This window comes from Rhipicephalus sanguineus, chromosome 8, assembly GCF_013339695.2.
Source record: "Rhipicephalus sanguineus isolate Rsan-2018 chromosome 8, BIME_Rsan_1.4, whole genome shotgun sequence".
NCBI lineage: Eukaryota > Metazoa > Arthropoda > Arachnida > Ixodida > Ixodidae > Rhipicephalus > Rhipicephalus sanguineus.
In genome coordinates this window covers 55,386,501-55,406,878 of record NC_051183.1, presented here as the reverse complement: position 1 = coordinate 55,406,878, position 20,378 = coordinate 55,386,501, and the positions used below count along the sequence as shown (strand labels likewise).

The following is a 20,378-nucleotide window of genomic DNA, read 5'->3' as shown; positions in this document are numbered from 1 at the left end:
TGAAAACACACGTACAGCAGCACTCAAATTTTCCATGAACACTCTGTTTATATTTCCTTTATTAACAACTTGCAGGCACTTCCTTCTATAGGGAATGCTTTACAGGCATTGTATAACAGGTGAATGCCGTCACAGCAGCGTAAAGAAGTAAAAAAGTGACATCGGCATAAAGGAAGCATTATCCGCACAGACTAAAGTGGCAGATTGTGGCCTTCACTTGGAGAAGGGTACGCAGCAGTATGCCATATTCCTGAAATAAAAGAGAAGACACAGGACTGTAACTTAGCAACGTTGCTTGTTGGGCGAGTTGGAACAGAGTCAGTCATAACGTAGTTCAGCACAAAAAACAGGCAACAGACGAGTGAGAGGACAAGGACACAGCGCATTCTTCCAACTAAAGTTTATTGGATTGGGACGCATGTATATATACACACAGGGAAAGCAAGTAAAGAAGAAAAAAAACCAGGAAGTAAAAACCGAAAGGTGAAAAGAAGAAAAGTGCCGATAAGTCACACACGTGTGCCAAAACCGCCCCCCTTCCCATGTCTCGCCAAAAACAAAAGCTCTTTGTCAGAAAGATGCAAGGAAGGCGTGCTTACGCATGCGTCCCCAGACCGTTTAATTTCCTCAGCCTCGATGATTTCCCTCACCCTTTGGTCCCGACTGCGTGCAAGGACCGCAGTGTTATCAAAGAGGGGCCTACACTCACAATCCCGCACGTGGATGCCGAGGTGCCCCGATACTGTCGTTTGGACGCTGTAGTAGTGCTCACGGAGCCTCTTGTTCAGGCAACGTCCCGTCTGACCCACGTACTTTCTACCACACGTCAGAGGGACGGCGTACACAACGCCTTGAACGCATGGAACGAACTTTCGCTTATGGTCTGTGGTGCAGCCTCTTTTTTCTTTCATCCGAGAGGTCGAACTGCACAAGCCCGAAAGCTTTCAGGGGCCGAAAAAACCAACGCGAACCCCAGCGCTTTCCCCGATTTTCTTAAGCCTGTGCGAGACATCATGCACATAAGGCACCACAGCTGTCTTCTTCTTATCCTGCGCCCTCCATCTCGCTCTGCGCTCCTCCTTCCTCCTGGGGTCCCTGACATCCCTAAGCAAGCCTTCAGTCACAGACGACACCACGTCCGGCGTGTAACCTGCGACCCTAAGGCGGGACACCTGCTCCAGAAAGGCGTCATCCACCTCGTGGTGACACGACTTGCACAGGGCCTTCTGCAAGGCCGAGTGCGCTATTGCCCTTTTCACCAGCTTCGAGTGGCCCGACGAGAAGGGCAGCAATGGCTTCTGAGCACGAGGCTCATACCACCAACAGGTGTGATGTCCCGAAAAAAACAGCCTCAAGTCTAGAAACTTGATGGTGTCACCTTCAGGGAGCTCATATGTGGCCTCAAGGGGTTGGAGCTCGTCCTGGAAGACCTTCAAGATAGACATGGCATTTTGTTCGCAACCTGCCAAATCTGCCGAGTGAAAAATAAAAAAATCGTCCACATACCGGAAAACTTTCACAACGCTAGCCCCTTGTAACTGGTTTTCCAGTTTCCTATCAATGCGGGCCAAGAACAGGTCGCTAAGGATCGGAGCAATGCACGACCCTATACAGATGCCCTGACATTGCAAAAACACATCACCAGCCCAGGCAGAAAAGGTTGACTTAAGGTACAGTGTAAGAAGATCCAAAAAACCCGCCACGGAAATACCCAACTTTCCAGAAAATGATACAGCACCATAGTCATCTATGGCGTCTTCGACACAATGTAACAGATCTTTGTGAGGAATTGAATAAAACAAATCCTTCACGTCAATGGAAAAAGCGGCAAGGGACATACTGGGTTTCAAAAAATCAATGACATCATCGGCGTTTTTGATCAAGAAAGGATCAGAAATTTTCAGCAATCGCAGGCTCTCTAACAAAAACGACGCCACAAGCTTCTGCCACGAACCTCGTTCCGAAATAATGACTTAATGGGCACCCTTCCTTGTGGGTCTTTGCCGAAAAGAACAAGTCTAACGAACATTTCTTGCACCTTTCAATACTGCGAGCCAAACTTTCCAAACCTATGTTCTCGCAGAGTTTCTTTGCTTGCCTTTTAACTTTCAACAAAGACACGTCATTCCGCCGGTGATAACTCTTTGATAACACTGCGGTCCTTGCACGCAGTCGGGACCAAAGGGTGAGGGATATCATCGAGGCTGAGGAAATTAAACGGTCTGGGGACGCATGCGTAAGCACGCCTTCCTTGCATCTTTCTGACAAAGAGCTTTTGTTTTTGGCGAGACATGGGAAGGGGGGCGGTGTTGGCACACGTGTGTGACTTATCGGCACTTTTCTTCTTTTCACCTTTCGGTTTTTACTTCCTGGTTTTTCTTTTCTTGCTTTCCCTGTGTGTATATATACATGCGTTCCAATCCAATAAACTTTAGTTGGAAGAATGCGCTGTGTCCTTGTCCTCTCACTCGTCTGTTGCCTGTTTTTTGCGCTGAACTACGCTATGACAGACACAGGACCTCACAGCATTTTCTCTAACAACGACAACAAAAATACAGCACTGACAGAGTTTCAGTTATATAGCCGTAAGTAGTCTGCAGCTTCAATTAATAAATCACTGCTATTGAATCAAACATTCATTTCCACTTCCACGCCAAAATTTTGTCTTCTTTACGCAGAACGCCAGCGACACAAGCACGCAAGATAAAAAACCGCGCAAGCGCCGCAGCATGGGCGCGTTACAGAGAAATAAGGTCGAGCGCACGCTGCAGGGGAACGCTCAGCCGACCAAACTCGGTACTCGGCATCAGCAATCGTCATGCTCTCTCCTCGCGATGTTGCCGGCGCCATCAAGTCTGACGCGAAAGCCGCGCTCGCACAGTGCACAATGCTTCGCACTCGCCCACGAGGCTTCCCCAGTTTCCCTTTCCAATTACCTCCCGTCGCTCCGCAGGAGACAGGGAGGAGGTTGCAGGCGGTCGCCATACGTCAAGGCCGTGGTCTAGACTGAAAGTCGCCGGTTCTGCGACGACCACGGACTGGTTACAGGCGCGTTTTGTTCATTTATGATCGATTGATTTGGATGCAGTCGAGAGCACAGTAAATGAACACGATACTGATATTGCAATTGTGCTACCAAAACGTAAGCAAAATCCGTATGACGAAAAAGGAGGCGATGACAACTCGGGCACTTTCATTGTGAACGACGTGTGGAGTAAATGTAGGTCGGCTAATCGAAGCCTTCAACAATATTCCGGCAAAATTACTTATCATCTTACTTCAGTGACATCACCAGGACACTCGGTTATCTAGAGCGTAACCGTGCTTCGGTTGACCAACTAAATATCCGTACGCGATCAAATAGTAAAACGACGTGTCACGATAGGAGGGCAATATGATTCAACGACGAAAATTAACCCAGTTTTCACCCATACACGTCTCCGGAAAGGAGGAATGCTAGAACGCCCCTGTATATTTCTCAAATCAAGGTATTTTGCGCCGAGACAAAACGGACCGTAATGAAAAAAAAAGTAACACTACCACAGACGAATTGATCCCTCCTTACAATAATTTATATCAGGAAAATTCAGCAGCTGGCGTGCTTTTCTCTGTAAATTGGACCAAAATATATGCAGTAACAGAAAAAAAAATATTTGCCTTCAGTGCATCCAGAAAATCATGGCGGCAATGCTTGCTCGTACGCAGAAAAAAAAAACATGCGCACGCTGTAGTCCCGCGCGCTCTGCTTTCTGCCGCGGTCTCCGCTGCCGACGGAATCCTACGGAATCCCAAGTGAGTGCGCCATCTCACGGTAGCCAGGCGCGCGACGCGATGTTCGCTTTTTAGCGCGGCGATTGGGACGGCCGGAGAGAAACCCGCCGCGTGCCCTCCATCTCGGAGGCCATGGAACGCCGCTCTCGATTTATGACGGCTATCAGCTAGTGAGGATGCTATGTCTTTTGCGACGCGGAGAAGCAGATACACGACGTCAACCGGCAGGCGCTCTGCCCACCGGCGAGAGTGAGAACTGGCATCTGTTTTAAAAGAGGGCGCCTGAAAAAACAGCAACTTCGCACTCCGCTTGCAGCCTTCACGTGGCGCGCACGACTGCAATATTTGGCTGAGCAGTTCATAGCCGTGTCAGCTTTCCGCAGGATGTGTTTTTTCAAGTCCAGGGGGTGCTTGATGACCCCTTTAAGGCAAAAAAAAGTGCAAAATCTTGGGGGAGGGGGGGGCTACGCTTAACCCACTTAGTGGTTTAACAGGGACACTTGGGCGAGTTGGTTAAAGTTCATCTTTAAAAAGCACGAAAAACCCACGACAGACAGGAAAGGAGACAGGACTTCTTTCCTGTCTGTTGTGGTTTTTTCGCGCTTTTTAAAGATGAACCACTTAGTGGTCCCCATTGCAGCGCACTAAAAATCGGGTCACACAAGTCAGCTTTCAACAGTCCTGCAACTAATGCTTGCTTGTTGCTTTCTACTTCAACGTAGTGATACCACTTCATATATCAAAGAAGGACAGTACACAAGGATTGGAACGTGACTGCGTTGTCTTAGTATAACGACTGCTATGATTACTTGGGATAACTGCGTCGTGTCCCAAGTTATCCCAAGTAATTATAATATAATTACTTGGGATAACTGCGTCGTGTCGCTGCAAATCTGGCAGTTAAAAAGATAATGTTGGCTCTGATGTAAATGTTCGAGTCAAAATTATGTCAATATGGCACGGGCCGTAGATACTGGAAATGAAGTACGTATGTACATTTCTTAGAGCAAAATTTTCACGTTTCATTATGTGAGTACTGTATTTCCTTGGCATCTTATTTTGCAAGATCATTGATGGAGAGCTCCAAATAGCCTTGTTTCAGTTCCCGCATGTCTCATCTGTAAGATTTGCTTCACGGTATTACTTTCCATTGCCTAAGCCAAGACCCAATTATGAAAATTCACCATCAGTTTCGCTTCAGCCTGTGTACAGAATACCATACAAACTAAAACAATATTCTGTCATTGGTTCATTTAAGTTTGAGTTGTGCACTTGCAATATGTTTAGTCGTGGCTTAGTATATATATCTCATTTAACTGTTCTTATATAATTACCTGTCCTGGTGGTCTAGTGGTTATGGTGCTCGACTGCTGATCCAAAGGTCGCTGGATCGAATCCCGCCTGCAGTGGCTGCATTCCGATGGAGGCAAAGTGCTAGAGGCCCGTACACTTAGATTTAGGTGCAGGTTAAAGAACTCCAGGTGGTCGAAATATCCGGAACCCTCCACTACGGCATATTTGATAATCGTATCGTGACGTTGGGACATAGAACTCCATCAGTTACTATTATCCTTATGTAACTTGTTTTGTTTCTTTTCATATACGCCTTATCGATTATTATGTACTGACACTCGCATCTCAATGTTGTGGCTAACTATTTGCCATCTCTTGTAATATGAAGGCTTTGGGAACACATGAATGTGTTTATGAATGCATTAGGAACACATGCATGTGTACACGGAAAGCCTAAAGAATGTGTTACCAACTCGTTAATGGCTAATCTCTGGAAATTAAAGAAGTTTGTGTTCTGTGTGTTCTGATGAGTGAGCTTAGAATGACAGAAAAGTTGAGCTAGGAGTCATCGTGCAAAAAGGTTACTTGCGCAGACATTGGTGTTTCTCAGTTCTTTTCCCTTGTGTCCATGTCTGCATGCCTTGGCTTCTTTCATCCGTAGTGTTTTTCGCTTTTTATGATTTGTGTAATTGTATGCCTTCTTAGAACTGACTATAATTTTCATAGTCTGTTTATAATATACATAGTCATTATCTTGCATACTTGAACTCCTTTACACTTAATTATTAACAATATTTTCTTACTATTTTATAACTCTCAGTCGCCTATAAATCTGTGAAATTTTTTTATACTCTTACGCAACGCCCTTTGCGGGCCCGCAAGGTACTTTGAATAAAACTTGGAGGACGCTTGAGCTTTGCCTTCGAGAGTAAAACGCGATATCATAATCAGGCCTCGTGCTCATCGCCTTTTGCTAGCCTGGCTTCGGTTCTTGGTGCATGTCTCAACCGTGCTGCAAGGGAACGAACGTCCGTGTGCGTAACATTGGCCGTTTCAAACGATCCTAGAATGCCTACTGCAAGTACAGTGCCCACTACGCCATCATTCTTCCTTTTGCGAATGAGCGAAGGGCCCACTATGCATCCGTAAGGCAACACGCGAACCTAAATGGGTTGGCCCACGCAGTGATCTGTTTGCTCGATTGCTCCTGTGTCCAGTTGCGGCAGTACCAGTACTACGGCGTGGGCATGCTCTCGCAGCACGACCCGTTCCCCGAGCACCAGAAGGCGTTCCTGGGCAACAAGAAAAAGGCCAAGGAGAAGAGGGCCATGGAGCGCAAGAAGGGTGAGGGGGCGCCACTGTTGCATGCCACGCCTATGGTATTCCTCATTTCCTGTCCTTTGAACGCGAGAGCATTTCTTTGGCTACCCCTGCTGACTATGACCCGGCTATGTCTCCGGCTTCAACATCATGCCATCTAAATTGAATTAAGAAAACTCTAGCCAATTTGAGTAGGAATCGAACCGAGGCTTGCTCTGTGAAAAGTGGGTACCCATCTTCGGTGCCACAGGAACAGTCAAGATGGGGTTTTAGAACTGTACTGATTAAATTAAAGAGGCACAAAGGGAAACAATGAATCAATTTAGCCTGATAAATTATACTTTGAAGACTCTAATGTTGTTAATTTCACCATCATAGCTTAAATAATAGAGAAGAAAATCAAGGCCGAAGTCTCATTATTAAATTTCGCGCCGAAATTTTTGAGCACGACGTCACAAATTTCAAAGCCCGTTTTTCATATTTTGGCAACACAGGCCCAAGGAAATTTCCTGAAACTTGGTATGTTAAGTCTCTAGCACCCTCAGAGGACAATGTACTTCATTTTTGCCGATTAAGAATGACGTAGGTCCCAGTAGACGCCGTCAACATCTGTGACGTCATGGCGATTGGTGTGGTAACTTCAAGACGGCACCGCTACCTGCATTTTCTCGCTCAAGCCCTAACCATACGTATGTGTCACACCGCATCAGCGCGTGGCGTGCCCTCTTCCTGTGTGTGCCCTCTCCCTCCATATTAATGAGAACTAACAGACAGCAATGCCAAGGAAAGTATAGGGGGTGTTATTTGTAGTAATTAGAATATAAATGTGTAGAAAGTAAAGTAGACGAAAAGATAACTTGCCGCCGGCAGGGACCGAACCTCCGACCTTCGAATAACGCGTCCGATGCTCTACCACTGAGCTACGGCAGCGGTCATCTCCCCGTCCACTTTATGGGGTATATATGTGGATTGAAACTTAGGAGTGTTAGTCAGCGCTGATCACAGCCATGGCGGCGAGTGTGGAACATTTTTTTCTGCCTTTTTTGGCGTCACGTGCTACGTGCCAAGTTTCAATTAAAAAAAAAATTGTGCAGGTTAGTTGGGTCATGACAAATATGCTCATTTTTCTTTATAATGTGTGATATATACTATCTGAATTCAATTCGAAATTATTCGACCTAATCACTATTCGTTTTGAACATAAAATTTATTGTTCGCACAAGCCTAAAAAAAGACCATGTAAAGCTGGAATGACAGTGTCACAAATCATGCTTCTCCATTGCTGGAAATGAGAACTCAGTCCTTCTTCGTCTTCTTTTCACTTGCAGCCAAGCTCAAGAGAATCAAGGTGGAGCCTGATTATGACGACGACTCATTCAACCAGGTGAGCATAGCGGACAGTGCCCACAAGGATGTTCTCAGCTGGCCAAGGGTGGCTGTATCGATCCACTGCGAGAAGATAGGTCACAGATTCACTGCCAGTCTGCAGCATATCCATAAGTGTACTGTATTTTATCACGTATAACCCACACAAAGTAAACAGCAAAATCCAAGGGGCTAGATATACGAGAATTTTGGTGCGCAGGTCGGCTTTACTGTACTGCTTAAAGGTAATGCAAGGAAGGCAGCTTCATGTCAGAATGCGGAGATTTTTTTTATTTTAATTTTTCCACGGTTTCTAGTGGGGTGTGGGGGCGTGTCGTATGCGAGAACATATGTTATTCACGGCAGTCGCATACAACTGCAGAAGGCAGGAGAGGTTCTGTACAGACGACCATAGCATGTTGGCCCCGGTTCCAAGTGGGTGTGCAGCGCATTTTGAATATAATTTTTTCCAGTACTCTCACTTTTCACGCAGTGCTCTGGCATGCACTGTTGTACACGTTAACCCGGAAGGTTTTGTACACTTTTGCAACACTGTTCAGGGCAGAACGATCGGCTGCTGAGCCTCCTGCCATGGTGGCTTAGTCACTACGGCATTGCGCTGGTGGGTTTGATACCCAGCCATGGTGGATGTGTTTTGACAGGGTCCAAATACAAAAACGCCCTTGTACTTACATTTAGGTGCACCTTAAGGAGCTCTAGGCTATCAAACTGATTCCAAGTCCCCCCACTACAGCAAGCCACGATAAGTGTAGCGTGTTTGTAGCACGTGAAACCCAAATTTTTTTTTACGGTGATAAGTTGGTGTGCGGAGATATTCATAAATTTGCCCCCTTTTTTCGGCCGTCCTTGCAGGACAACTCTGAGGGGGAGGCTGCCAGCCTGGATGACTCGCGCCGCAGCCCGGACAGCATGTGCGGGGACGGGCCGGGTCCCAACAGCATGGCCGGTGGAGTGTCGCGACCCCACGGTCGCAAGAAGAGCGCCGCGGCCCATGAGGCCTCCATGAATCTGAAGCGTCGCCGCCTCTGGGTGGCTCTGTCCAAGAAGGAGATTGCGAGGGTGAGTACTCGGCTCGGCACTGCGGGCTGCAGGTGCGATAGTTTGGTTTGTTGACTTGAACAAGTTAGTAAGCAGGAGTAGTTCTATAGACTTGGTGCGCTCTCATAATACTTTACCGAGTTTTAAGGAGGAAGGTGCTTTCTGGGACCCAAAATTGCAAATAAAATTGATTTTCCGGAACAGTTATATTCGGATTCTGCCGTTGCTGATGCGTAACCTCACTAATTTTCACGCACCCTAGATTGTTTTAGCCATGACAGCCTTTTATATCTCATCAGCAACCAATAGTGTTTCGTTATTTGCTGTTTTCTTTCTTTCATTTTTTTTTTTTTGTAATCTTACAATCTTTTGAGAGCTGTGGCACAAACAATTTTGATGATTTTTTGTTTTACTGAAAAGCTGAGTGGTTGAGTGAGTGCAATAAGATGCCAAATGTTCCTTGGGGGAGGTTATGAATTTTTAGACAGTGTAAAATAAGAAATGTGCTCTTTCTCAGTCATTCAAATGAGAACCTTATAGCTTGATAACTTTTGTTCTAGGAAAGCTGGGACCATAAAATTACCTTTGTTGTGCTCTTTAACATCTCTAGAATCCAGTGACATTTCATTCAGCAGGATCTATCGATCCATTTCATTAAAAATATGGTCAGATGAAGTTTTCATAAAGAATTAATTTAAAAATTAATGGCATGGTATGCATAAAAACTGGGCTCAGATTTGATATGAGCACATGAAAATTAGAGCTGTGTGAATAGGAAAATTTCGGGTGCTAAGTGAATACGAATATTAAAGTTTGAGTGCGAATTGAATCAAATATTTCTGAAATATTTCTCGAATATTTTTCGAATGCTTCGGAGTGAAATTACATAGAAAAAGTTGCAGAGGATCCCTAAGCGTATTTTTATGAGATAGAACCGTGAAAGCGTTTCTTTTGGCTAGGTTGGCGAAGCACTGGAGGGGTGGTGTCCCTAGTTGTCTTATCAAGGATAAGGCAATGCAGAGGCCGAATTGAATTTATTTACATGATTTGGTGCAACCAATGTGGTGCCGACAACACTTTATATGGGAAAGGAAAAGACGCTTTTTCCTCAACCTCTGCTCCTCCTCCAACTTCTGTGGAGGCCCAACTTATGTGGCGGACAAAGGCACGCTACCTTTGAGTCTGGAGTTCCTAATCTGCCCCGTAGGTGTCAATCTCTAAGAACATCTGGAATTTTGGATGCTCCAATTTTTCCGACTCTCTGCCCGAATTTCAGGTCCGAAACGGCATTAATTAAGGCCCCCACCCCTGCCGTGTCTGTCATCTCGTAGGTTCGAACCAGTGCTTTCGTGAGTCAATCTGTTTGCGGCCGTAACAGAGGCCGAACAGCAGCTTTGCCGCAATGCCACAGTGTGATGGGGTGAAGCATATCGAAAATCTGAAGGGGCCACTGTCATGGCACAGTGCGGCGATGTCTTTATGGATAAGCAGTGGAAATGCGTCAAGGCGTGATGGCGGCAGGCGACAAATGTGCCCAGCCCTTCTGATAAGCATCTTCAGCTAACTGCTCAGCAGTGCATGTGGCCTGGTGCGGCGGTATGCGTACGTGCCGCGCTGCCGTTCATGCTGCCGCTTTGTGCGACACCGCTAAGTGCACCACACAGACGCGTTGCCTTCATGAACAAAAGCAGCTGGCCGTAGCTGCGCCTGTGTGAGGTCAAGAATGGAATGGGCATCACAAACACTTTCATGACAAATGCGTGCGTACGGCACAGCAATGCCCCGGCAGTGACACAGTCAGCTTAGTTGGTCATGCGCTGCACACAAGTAGGAACGATCGGCTTTGTGCAGCACTAAATGTTGCGTATTGGCGGAGATTCGGTGATGCGACACCCCTAATGAAAATACATGATCACCAAAGTTTTCCTCATCCTAACTGGAATAATAAAGCACTTTATGTCTAAAATTCTCTTGCCTCCTTTTAAACTGTGCTTCATTGTGCTCTCGGCTCTCGCTAAGACTGAGGGCGCGTTAGATTCGAGTACATATGACAAGCTTTCTCTATGCATTCAGCTTTTCGCTTATGTAAGCAATCAGTTGTGGTTTCTGCACATTTGTGTTTTTCTCTTTTATGCTTGTTGCCGTCGACCATTCCCTCACATTCGCTCTTCTTTTGTTTCTAGGCACAGAAGCAGAAAGCGAACGTCCACAAAGAGATGCTGACGAACGCAAAAAAGGTCAGTGTTCCCTGCTTTTTCTTTTGAATTGAACAACTGAGATTGTGCGAAGAAAATTACATACGGTGATGTGAAACGAGTGGGCCTTGTGTCAGGAGTTCCTCATCATTTGTGACGTTTATTTGTTAATTGATTTCTAGAAAACCACGTGACCTCCTCCGAGAAAGCGATGACGTCACTTAATGTCTTCATGACGTCGCAGATTCTTAAAATGTGTGATGTCATCATGACGTCATCAATTGACATTGTAGATCAGTCAACGGTGGGCCGATCCCGGAGACTGTGCGGAAGAGTTAAGCAGAGCGGTATGCTTGTTGTACGGGTTTCGCCGTGCCGTCAGCACACAACACCGCTTTTCATCTGCCTTCACAGAGTAAAATGGCGCCAACCTTTTTACATTACAGTCGAATCCGGATATATCGAATCAAGGGGGATCACAAAAGAGCTCTATATTGACACGTGCATACAGTGCATAGGTAATACGAGCTCTGTATATAGGTAATATAGGTAATCAAAAATACACTCAAACCTCATTATAACAGTCACATCTGCCACGAAAATATATCCGAAAATTCGTTATAAACGTTTATTTGCAACACTGTATCTATGACAACACTATTCGTTTCATTCGTTATATCCGATAATTCGTTATATCGAGGTTTGAGTGTATATCCAAGGTGATTTTACAACCGGTCGTCATGCACAATAATTTCTTATATGTGGGTTCGATACATGCTGCTGCGACTGTATCTGAATGCACTGCCAACCAACTTATTGGCAGTTGTTCCGCTAAGTCCTTAATTAAGGGGGGAGGTGGCGATCGAAAAAAACTTTTTTGTTTGTTGACCTAGAGTAATGAAATCTGGCAGGCACACTGAAGAGTGTCTCGAATAGCTATATATGAAGTTTCATTGCGATATCTCGAGTAGTTTTCAAATTACACTATGTTACATAATCTGATGACATACTCTGCTGGTGAAAAGCCTAGCATTGTAACAAAACATGCCAGGAAGGTCCAAGTGGTTTTGATCTTTACTCAAAAGAACACTACACAGGATGACATTATTAAAAATGGTCTATTCCTTTTAGTTTTTTTACAAATAACATCCCCATCAGCTTCATGTATTGCATCAGAACTTCTCATGCACTAATTATCACATACAAAAAAAAAAAACTGTGCCCTAAGCAAAGTAAAGAATAATGTCATCCTGTCAACAAGACTTCAAGGATTAAAAGAAAAAAAACGGAATCAAAATCTGTGTAGTAGTTGCCAAGATATCTGCTCCACGAGCTGAGCAACATGCCAAAAAAACAGTATTGAGAAAACTGCGTTTAAAGTTTGGCCTTCTCTAAAACACCTAAAGATTGTGGTCTTTGGTTTTTTTTTTATGGTGTTTCACTTCTTGGACATGTGGCCTTTCTCCAGTGTGCCTTTGTTCTTTTTTCATAACCTCCTTCTTTTTTTGATCTACAAAAAACCAGTATGGATTTCAAACCAAGTTCTCTGTATGAAGGAGTGGTGTGATAGACATGACAGAAAAGAAGATATTGCAATCTAATAAGGCCATATACTGAAATAATTACACATATTTCTTGTATTTATGCTGACATTAGCATAATTATGTCTTGCTTATTGATTATAATTAATCATTGAATATTTTTTATAAAGAGAGAGGTTTGTTGTGACAGAAAATGGCTCACACCGTGATAGCCGATGCCTTCGTTCCAAATAACAAACAGTTATGGCCAAGATGTTAGTGGCACAGGGATTTTTGAGCAGTTTATTCAGTGACGCAAGTCGGGCAGATAAAAATTCGTCCCCCTGCTTCATACACGTTCTTTTGCCATTCTCGCGTATGAAACGTATTATCATTCGGCCGATCGCGGCAACGCTAGTCTACGAGGCTTTCATTGTTTCAGAACATTCATAAACGCCTGTGGCGATACCAAGCACGGCTCCAAGCACGTCTAAATTACATCACTAGTGCTTATTGACAGCACTCTGACCGCGAAGTGCTCGGCCGCGGGGTCCGTGGTGCCGGCGCGTGATGTGCTTGGTGGCGGCGTTCGGTGACGATTCGCGAATGCGAAGCTACGGTGACGATCCGCCCATCTGCGGTTCCGAAATGCCGGCGAGCAATGTGCTTCTTCGCTTGCGAAGAAGCACATAGCCGCGGATACGCTAGCGCGTTGTTCTTGCCCGCAAGGTTCGAGGTTCGTCTCGCTAAACGGCGCCGTGAGCGGAGTTAGGCCTAAAGACGACTCCGAGCAGTAGGTGCGCAGGCGTGGTGCCCGTTGCTTCGAAGTGCGTAATGCGTGGTCGTGAGTACAAAGAGTCGTCCCGCGATGGCCTTCGTCACGATGTCAGAAGTGCTGATAAGCAGAAATCAAAACATCTAACCGCGAATCCGACGCTGAAGTCAACGCTAGAGTCGGTCCGAGACTCGCGTTTGCGATGTTCGCTAGGAGCGCGGCGCACCATCGTAATCAGATCGAACTTCCTCTTGCAGCTCCAAACTAAAGCGTAATTATATTCTAAGTGATCGTCGAGCCATGAACACAGAACAATTGCGAACGTGTCACGAAGTAGCGCGATTCTCGACAGCCGTGAACTCGCGACGTGCAATCGGCAGACGACGATCTCCCGGAGCGAGCATCGGACCAATGGCGAGGCGCGCTGGGGCAACATGGCGGAGGCGGCCAATCGGAGGCCTCGGAACGACTCTCTAGTGTTTGCTTTTTGTGCGCTTCTTTCTGAATGGAGGAGCCAGCTGAAGCGGGGAATTTGAACGCGGAGAAATGCCCTTTCGAACAAGCCCAAGAAGTTGGTTCGCGGTCACGCCATCGCGGAGCTACAATTTTTTGAAAATCGCACTTTTTTTGCGATTTCCACAATAATTTTCGCCACCTCGGAGGGCAAAACAAACTTTTCGAAGCACTTCTGGGTGGTTTTCAGTGTAGATATTTTGGAATCAGATAGAAAAAGGGTTCCAGAAACTGAAAACTTGATTTTCAGAAAATCGATTTTTTTGCCATTTTTTGCGATACGAAAACCGCGTCCCCCCTTAAGCAATTCTTGTTTACGGAGGTTTTGCTGCAACGTTTCTTCGTGTGTTTCTTTTCAAATCGCTCCAGTTGGCAGTGGCATGCCAGCGGGAGGTGCGACGCTCGGCGCTGGGCTCCCAGAAGACTGGGCGGGACGTGGCCGGGGGCCGTGGCCGCAGGCTAGCCCGCGAGATGTCCCTCTACTGGAAGCGCTACGAGAAGGTCGAAAAGGAGCACCGCAAGAGGGCTGAGCGCGAGGCACAAGAACAGCTGCGCATGGACATTGAGCTGCGTGAGGCCAAGAGGCAGCAGCGCAAGCTCAACTTCCTCATCACGCAGGTGAGCAGGCCCCCCCCTGGTGGCCAGCACGGGCAACAGGGGAGGCATATTTTGTAGGGATGTGCGAATGCAGTCGACGACCGATAATTCGGACTTCACTGGGAACCTAAATAAGTCCGAATTATCAAATGTCCGAAAAAAACGAATGCGTCAGAAAAAAAATACTTTCATTGACACTTCAGTGTCCCGGTGGCCGAAAAAAGTTGTCAATGCGTTGCTGCACGCACTTCCGCTTACGTGCAACCAAGCCCGCCTGTATCTCCGCCAGTGTGACGTGATCGCTGTACGATGACGAAAGAACAGTGAGGGCTTGGGACGAGGCTCGTCACCGTATTACACTACGGTGACGGGCCCCCTCATTTTTACAATTTTACTGCGCTGACGGGTCCCCTCACTTTTACGTTATCACTACATATCAGTCACCACCGCAGTCACTGCTTTACGGTGACGGGGCTCCTCACGCTTATGATAGTACTGCGCTGATGGGCCCCGTCACCGTAGTTACTGCCTTAGCAAAACGCTTTACCTCAGACATATTTGACAGAATGGTGGTGATAGCAGCAATAGTAGTCACTGGTAGAGTGTACTAGAGCAATAACAGCGCAGCGCGGGGACACAGGAACCGGAATGTAGGGTGTTCGCAATGTCGATACGATTTCCCACAGTTGACCAACGCCTCCAAGATTGGCATTTTCAATTGCAAATCTCTGAGGTATAAAGTAGCGATCGAAATAAAGCCTCATAGATCACACATTAGCTTTCGTTTTGATCTCTGAGGCCATACTTTGTATGGTGTGGGTGCCGGAGGAGATAATGGCTGGCGATTCGGCGTGCGCGACAGTCTCGGACAGGGTCCGGATTATCGAATGTAGACCTGGCAGCTGTCAGAAACATCGGTCGTCTTTACACATTACTTCTATGGGATGATCGGCGGTGCCGCGCGGCTGTCCGAATTACCAAGCGTGTCCGAATTATCGGTGTCGGATTTATCAGTCGGTGACTGCAGTAACTTTTAGGTTCAAAGTGAATTCGAAGCGAATAGTGATTTGGTCGAATAGTATGCACCACATGTTGTAAAGAAAACTGAGCTTATTTCTCATGACCCCAACTAACCTGCACGATATTTTATAAAAATTGGAAGAAGGCCTGTGCAAATGTCTTTTGTTCGAAGTGAAGTGGAAGCAACTTTGAATAGTAGCAGGACTTGAATTTCAGTAGGATGCAATTGATCACTGGTAAAAGTATGTTACATTTTCAAATTTACTATATTTAGAGCAAATGAGCCCATATAACAAGCTTTTAAATTTAAAAAATGATAAATTGACGCGAGGGTAATGTGTTAATTTAACCTTGAAATGGGGCTTTGCAGCAGTGCGGATTTTTCCTGGATAGGTGTTTTCACGGCGCAGCACACCGAAGCTGCAGTGAAACCACCACCTTTACAGGGGGGGGGTTACATGCGGTTTAATATATGCCTTTTCGTTCATTTCGAATAATAAAAATTCATGTCTAAGCGAATTGAAATACTGTAATATTCAGAGTGCTCGAATATTCGTGCATGCCTAGTTGTAATAGCCATTTTTGCCAAAAGGGTCATTCCACGCCAAATTGCCATTTTGGCAACCATCTCAAATGTATCCGAAAAAAAAACGTGCTGGTTTATGCTGGTTTATTGCATTGAAAATAGTCAATCGCTGGAATGCTTTGGAGCGAAAACATCTTTTGGTCATGTGGGAGCCTTCCAAATTTTGCAGAATGTTGAAACATATAATATAGAATATAGAAACATTTCACAGAAACAGAATGTTCTGATGAAATTTCTGGAGGGCGTGTATGGCAGAAAAATTGCAGTAATATTATTGGGCTTCAAACTCCTTACACAAATATTTTTGTTTAATATTTAAACCAAGTTTGTTATTAAAACGAAAAACAATACTCTCAGAATAAATTTTCTGATCAAGATCACTTAGATAACATTTTGCGAAATTCGGAGGGCTGCCTGCGACCAAGACAATTTTTCTCCCTGAAATATTCTAGCAAATCACCATTTTCAATGCAATAAACCGGCACCATTTTTATTTTTTTAAAGGCATTTGAGATGGTTGCGAGAATGGCTGGGACATTTCGCATGGAATGACCCAAAAGCACTTGCTTTCATTATTACCTAGATGAAAAATCTGATGCCACGAACAGCATTGCTGACCCAGAGGCTCGGCACTAAACTGCAGCTTTGCCTAGCAATTTCTTTGACACCGGCTCAGTGCGATGTACGTGATGGCCTCTGCTCTGTTGTGAGATGTTGAACTGAGCTGGCCAGCCACTAAATCAGTCAATCAATCAGTCAATCAATCAATCAATCAATCAATCAATCAATCAAACAATCCTGGTTTACCACAGACGGAGCTGTACGCTCATTTCATGAGCCGCAAGATATCTGGCGGGGGCCCCGATCTCCGTCAGGACGAGATTCTTCAGAACCTCGACGAGTCGGCATCGTGTTCTCGCTCCAGCTCACTCCTGGACGCAGAGGATGACGATTATGGTGAGTTGTGATGGCTGGCTTGACACAGTGTTGGCTCCAGATTTGTCGGTATTTCTTTTTAACGTGTTTTCATTTTAAGAGGTGGTCATTTCAGGAAGAACGATTCTTCATGTATCAAAACAGTTAAGAGGTTAAAGAACCCCAGGTGGTCATAACTGACCCAGAATCTTCCACTATGACATGCCTTAATGTAACGATGGTTTTAGCACTTACAGAGCCCCTAAACCACCCAGAGATCTAAATTTATTTTGTGGTATTGCAGTTCTGCACAAGTCATCGACTAGCACGTAGCCGTGAGAAATTATCAAAACAGTCTCGTAATAGCGGAGTTACACGCGTTTGATTATCCAAAAGTGGCCCTCGCTTGTTTTGCCGTTTCCTTCGCTATACTCCAATCGTCGACTCGTCTCTCCCCCTGCCCGAGCGCTCCTTCTCGCCTTGTGAGGGGAAAGAGTGGTGAGCCCGTATGCTGGTGAGCAGGCAAACAGGCTCTTCTTGTTGCTGACATGGCCTGATGAGAGTGGTGACGTCATGGCCGACGCTGGGGATACAGTAAAAGCTAATCAATTTGATCCCCTTTAATTAAGAAAATTGGATAATTGGGGTGTGTTCTCTGGTCCCGGCAAGCATACCTATTGTTTAATGGCATCAAACTCTTGTTAATTTGGTCATATTTGGCTGCATCCCGGTTAATTCGGACGATCCTAGGAGCGCACCAAACTCGAAGCGCCGGCAATGTGCGACGCAAAGAAGTGAAAACGGCCTTTCCGAACAATCGAAACGGCTGCAGGCCTTCAGAGAGGCATGGTCACCATTAACCGTTGCGTTGTTCATGTCCAAGGCTTCAGTGGCTGCGCCAAACTTTTGCTCGGCACACGCAAACTGCATGGGCGCTATCTACGATCGCATCGATAGCAACTGGGGTCAAAGCTGCCGCAAGCAGTAGTTTCGTTTTCGCCGCGTGCCTTCAGAGTTGCGTAGTTGCCATCCATGATTGTGGGTTAGTAGGCCAGGTTTATTCAACAGCAGATGCGGTGCTCAGTATTGTCCTTTCGACTCTGAGTGTAGGACGCACGCGTGCCTCCAGAACTGCGTGGATGCTGTGATCGTGCCTTTAGCGTCGACAGTCTAGTCCACAGCGGATGCGGCACTCAGCAGCTTCATCTTGACTTTGGGTAGCGCCCGCGCAATGCCACAAAACTAAAACAGGGTGGAAGCTGCTGAAGATGAAGAACTTCAGCCCGCGGTCTGCATGCTGGCATAAAGCTAGCTTGCGACATTCTGGTAGATGAATGAACAGTTGCCGGTCATTTCTTCGGCGAAAAATTATCGTCTCGTGTGTGTGGGGGTGTTGGTGTTGGCGCTACGTAGTAAGGGATGGGTTCAGAGTGGATTTCTGCTTATGACGCGGGGATCTTGAGCCGCGGTCACATTGTGAACAAAGTCGCGAGTGACGAAAATTGCGGCTTTTACACATCTCTTCTAAGTGCTGGACTTAGGTATTCATAGAGAAAATGAAAATGCATTCATATAATAGACACTTGTTTGTTGTTTCCTTGCTACTTTCGATAATTCGGACATTTTTCCTGGTCCCGTGAAATCCGAATTAACAAGCTTTTATGTACCGAAAGGCCCGGAAAGGACAAGGGATTGTTTTTTTATTATTATTTTATGGCGTGACGACATTCTGAACTCGATGCGCGTGTTTACTTGAAATGATAAGAAATTATTAGTAGTGGTTTATGGACCCTTTAAGATTCTATGCTTTATTACGTCACTGTTGATAATTGCTGTTTGTTCCACATTATCAACCGCTTTATTCGTGTCTCATCTTGCCGCTTGCAGATAAGGAAGTCGTGAAGGCGCAGGCTTTGCACAATGCAGAGGAAGCATACAGGGCACACCAGGCTAAGGTAAGCAGCCTTGCGATGCCCATGTTGAGTCATGGTTTGTACTCGTTCTTCATGATGAAAAACTTCAAAAAGTTTTTCATCATTTCGAGCTCCAAATTAGCACTCAGACTTAAAAATGAACAGTCTGTATGTTAATTTGGTTATTGGATAGATCTGTACTGACTGGCCCAATTTTCTACCCTAAAAATTTTCATTTTGACAAACAGTACAGAAAGAAGTTTTGTAATCTTTGTAAACATGTAAACTTTGGGAAACTCACAAACTTTTAAAATAGAAACTTTGTAACCTTCACTGTCAACGCCGGTCGAGATTACAAATCATGTTTTTATTGTTTATTTAACTACTTATTGTCTTATTGTGATTCCACTTGACAGCATTGAATCGTGAGTACATTATTGGATCGAAAAGAAAAGTAGAAAAGAGAAAGAAAGAAGCATAAGAAGAAAAAATGAATACAGTTAAATAAAAAGAACAAATAAAAACTATTTGTGCTGCTTGGAACAGTGGGTTGGAACAGCCAAGTGATATCTGCCGAAAGGTATTTGTGCCACTGTTCGCGGCAGGTGGTCTTTGAGCATTGGAGGAAACGCGCTATGAGAAACACGAATGATGGCCCCTTAAGTCATAAAGCGAAAAGAAATTATTATGTCGACCTTCTCAGAGCCATTGCTCTGTGGCAGACAGTGTGGGCTGTTTTGTAACACTCCATTTCCTAGCCATAGTCACAAAGCTCCGGACTGGTCCGCGAGAAAATTATTTTTCGAACTTTCAAATGCAACGGAAACCTATACTTAGTGCACTGAAACCTTGCTGCTATGAAACAGGTCACAACGAAGTATTGGATATAATGGATTAATTGATATTCCTGTAGAACTGTGTTTTTGAATCCTTGTTATGACAAAGTAAACATTTTTTTGTCACTTACACCGCCACTGTTGCCGTGTTGCAGACCGAAGGATTTGATGCGGAGGTCAAGTCTCTGAAGGCGCCGACGAGGAAGGTAGCGTCGACGCAGAACGATCGTGAGTTTGTGTTGCTGTTATAGATTTTTCTTTAAAGCTTTATTTCTATCATGGCTAAGTGGCCATGTTATAAAGCTACATGCATCAAGCTGCATATGTCAAACTGTGTACATTAAGATACAAAAGTCATTTCACACGTAGTTTGTAGTTCGTATGTTGAGCTACGTATGTAACTTTTAGCCCAAAATGACCATCTAGCATTTAAACTGGGGAACAAAATTGATTTCATTGATTGGGCAACGCATGTGCAAAGCTTTTCACCTCGATCACTCAATAGAGTTTCGTGCGGCAGGTTACTTTTGTAAACTCATTTGCCGTCGACGAATTTGACCATGCGTGAAATGCTTTGAGAGTTTAGGGAGGTTTAGGGCCTGTGCCTGTTCAGGGGAGACGTGGGTCTTTAAAAAATTTTTTTTTTTTTTAATGTTGGGTGAATGGCATGAAATTTGATACACTTATTCAATTTTTTTCC

General features: G+C 45.2%; 1 protein-coding gene across 1 annotated transcript in view; it reads left to right on the top strand.

Annotated features, from left to right (window-relative positions):
* LOC119401932 (chromatin-remodeling ATPase INO80-like) overlaps positions 1 to 20,378 on the top strand; it is a 255,790-nt gene that overhangs the window by 163,329 nt on the left and 72,083 nt on the right. Inside the window, 8 exon segments of the mRNA XM_049418455.1 lie at positions 6,282 to 6,408; positions 7,713 to 7,768; positions 8,623 to 8,829; positions 10,992 to 11,045; positions 14,181 to 14,429; positions 16,827 to 16,971; positions 18,817 to 18,884; positions 19,834 to 19,906. Of these exon segments, the coding sequence (XP_049274412.1) occupies positions 6,282 to 6,408; positions 7,713 to 7,768; positions 8,623 to 8,829; positions 10,992 to 11,045; positions 14,181 to 14,429; positions 16,827 to 16,971; positions 18,817 to 18,884; positions 19,834 to 19,906 (979 nt within the window).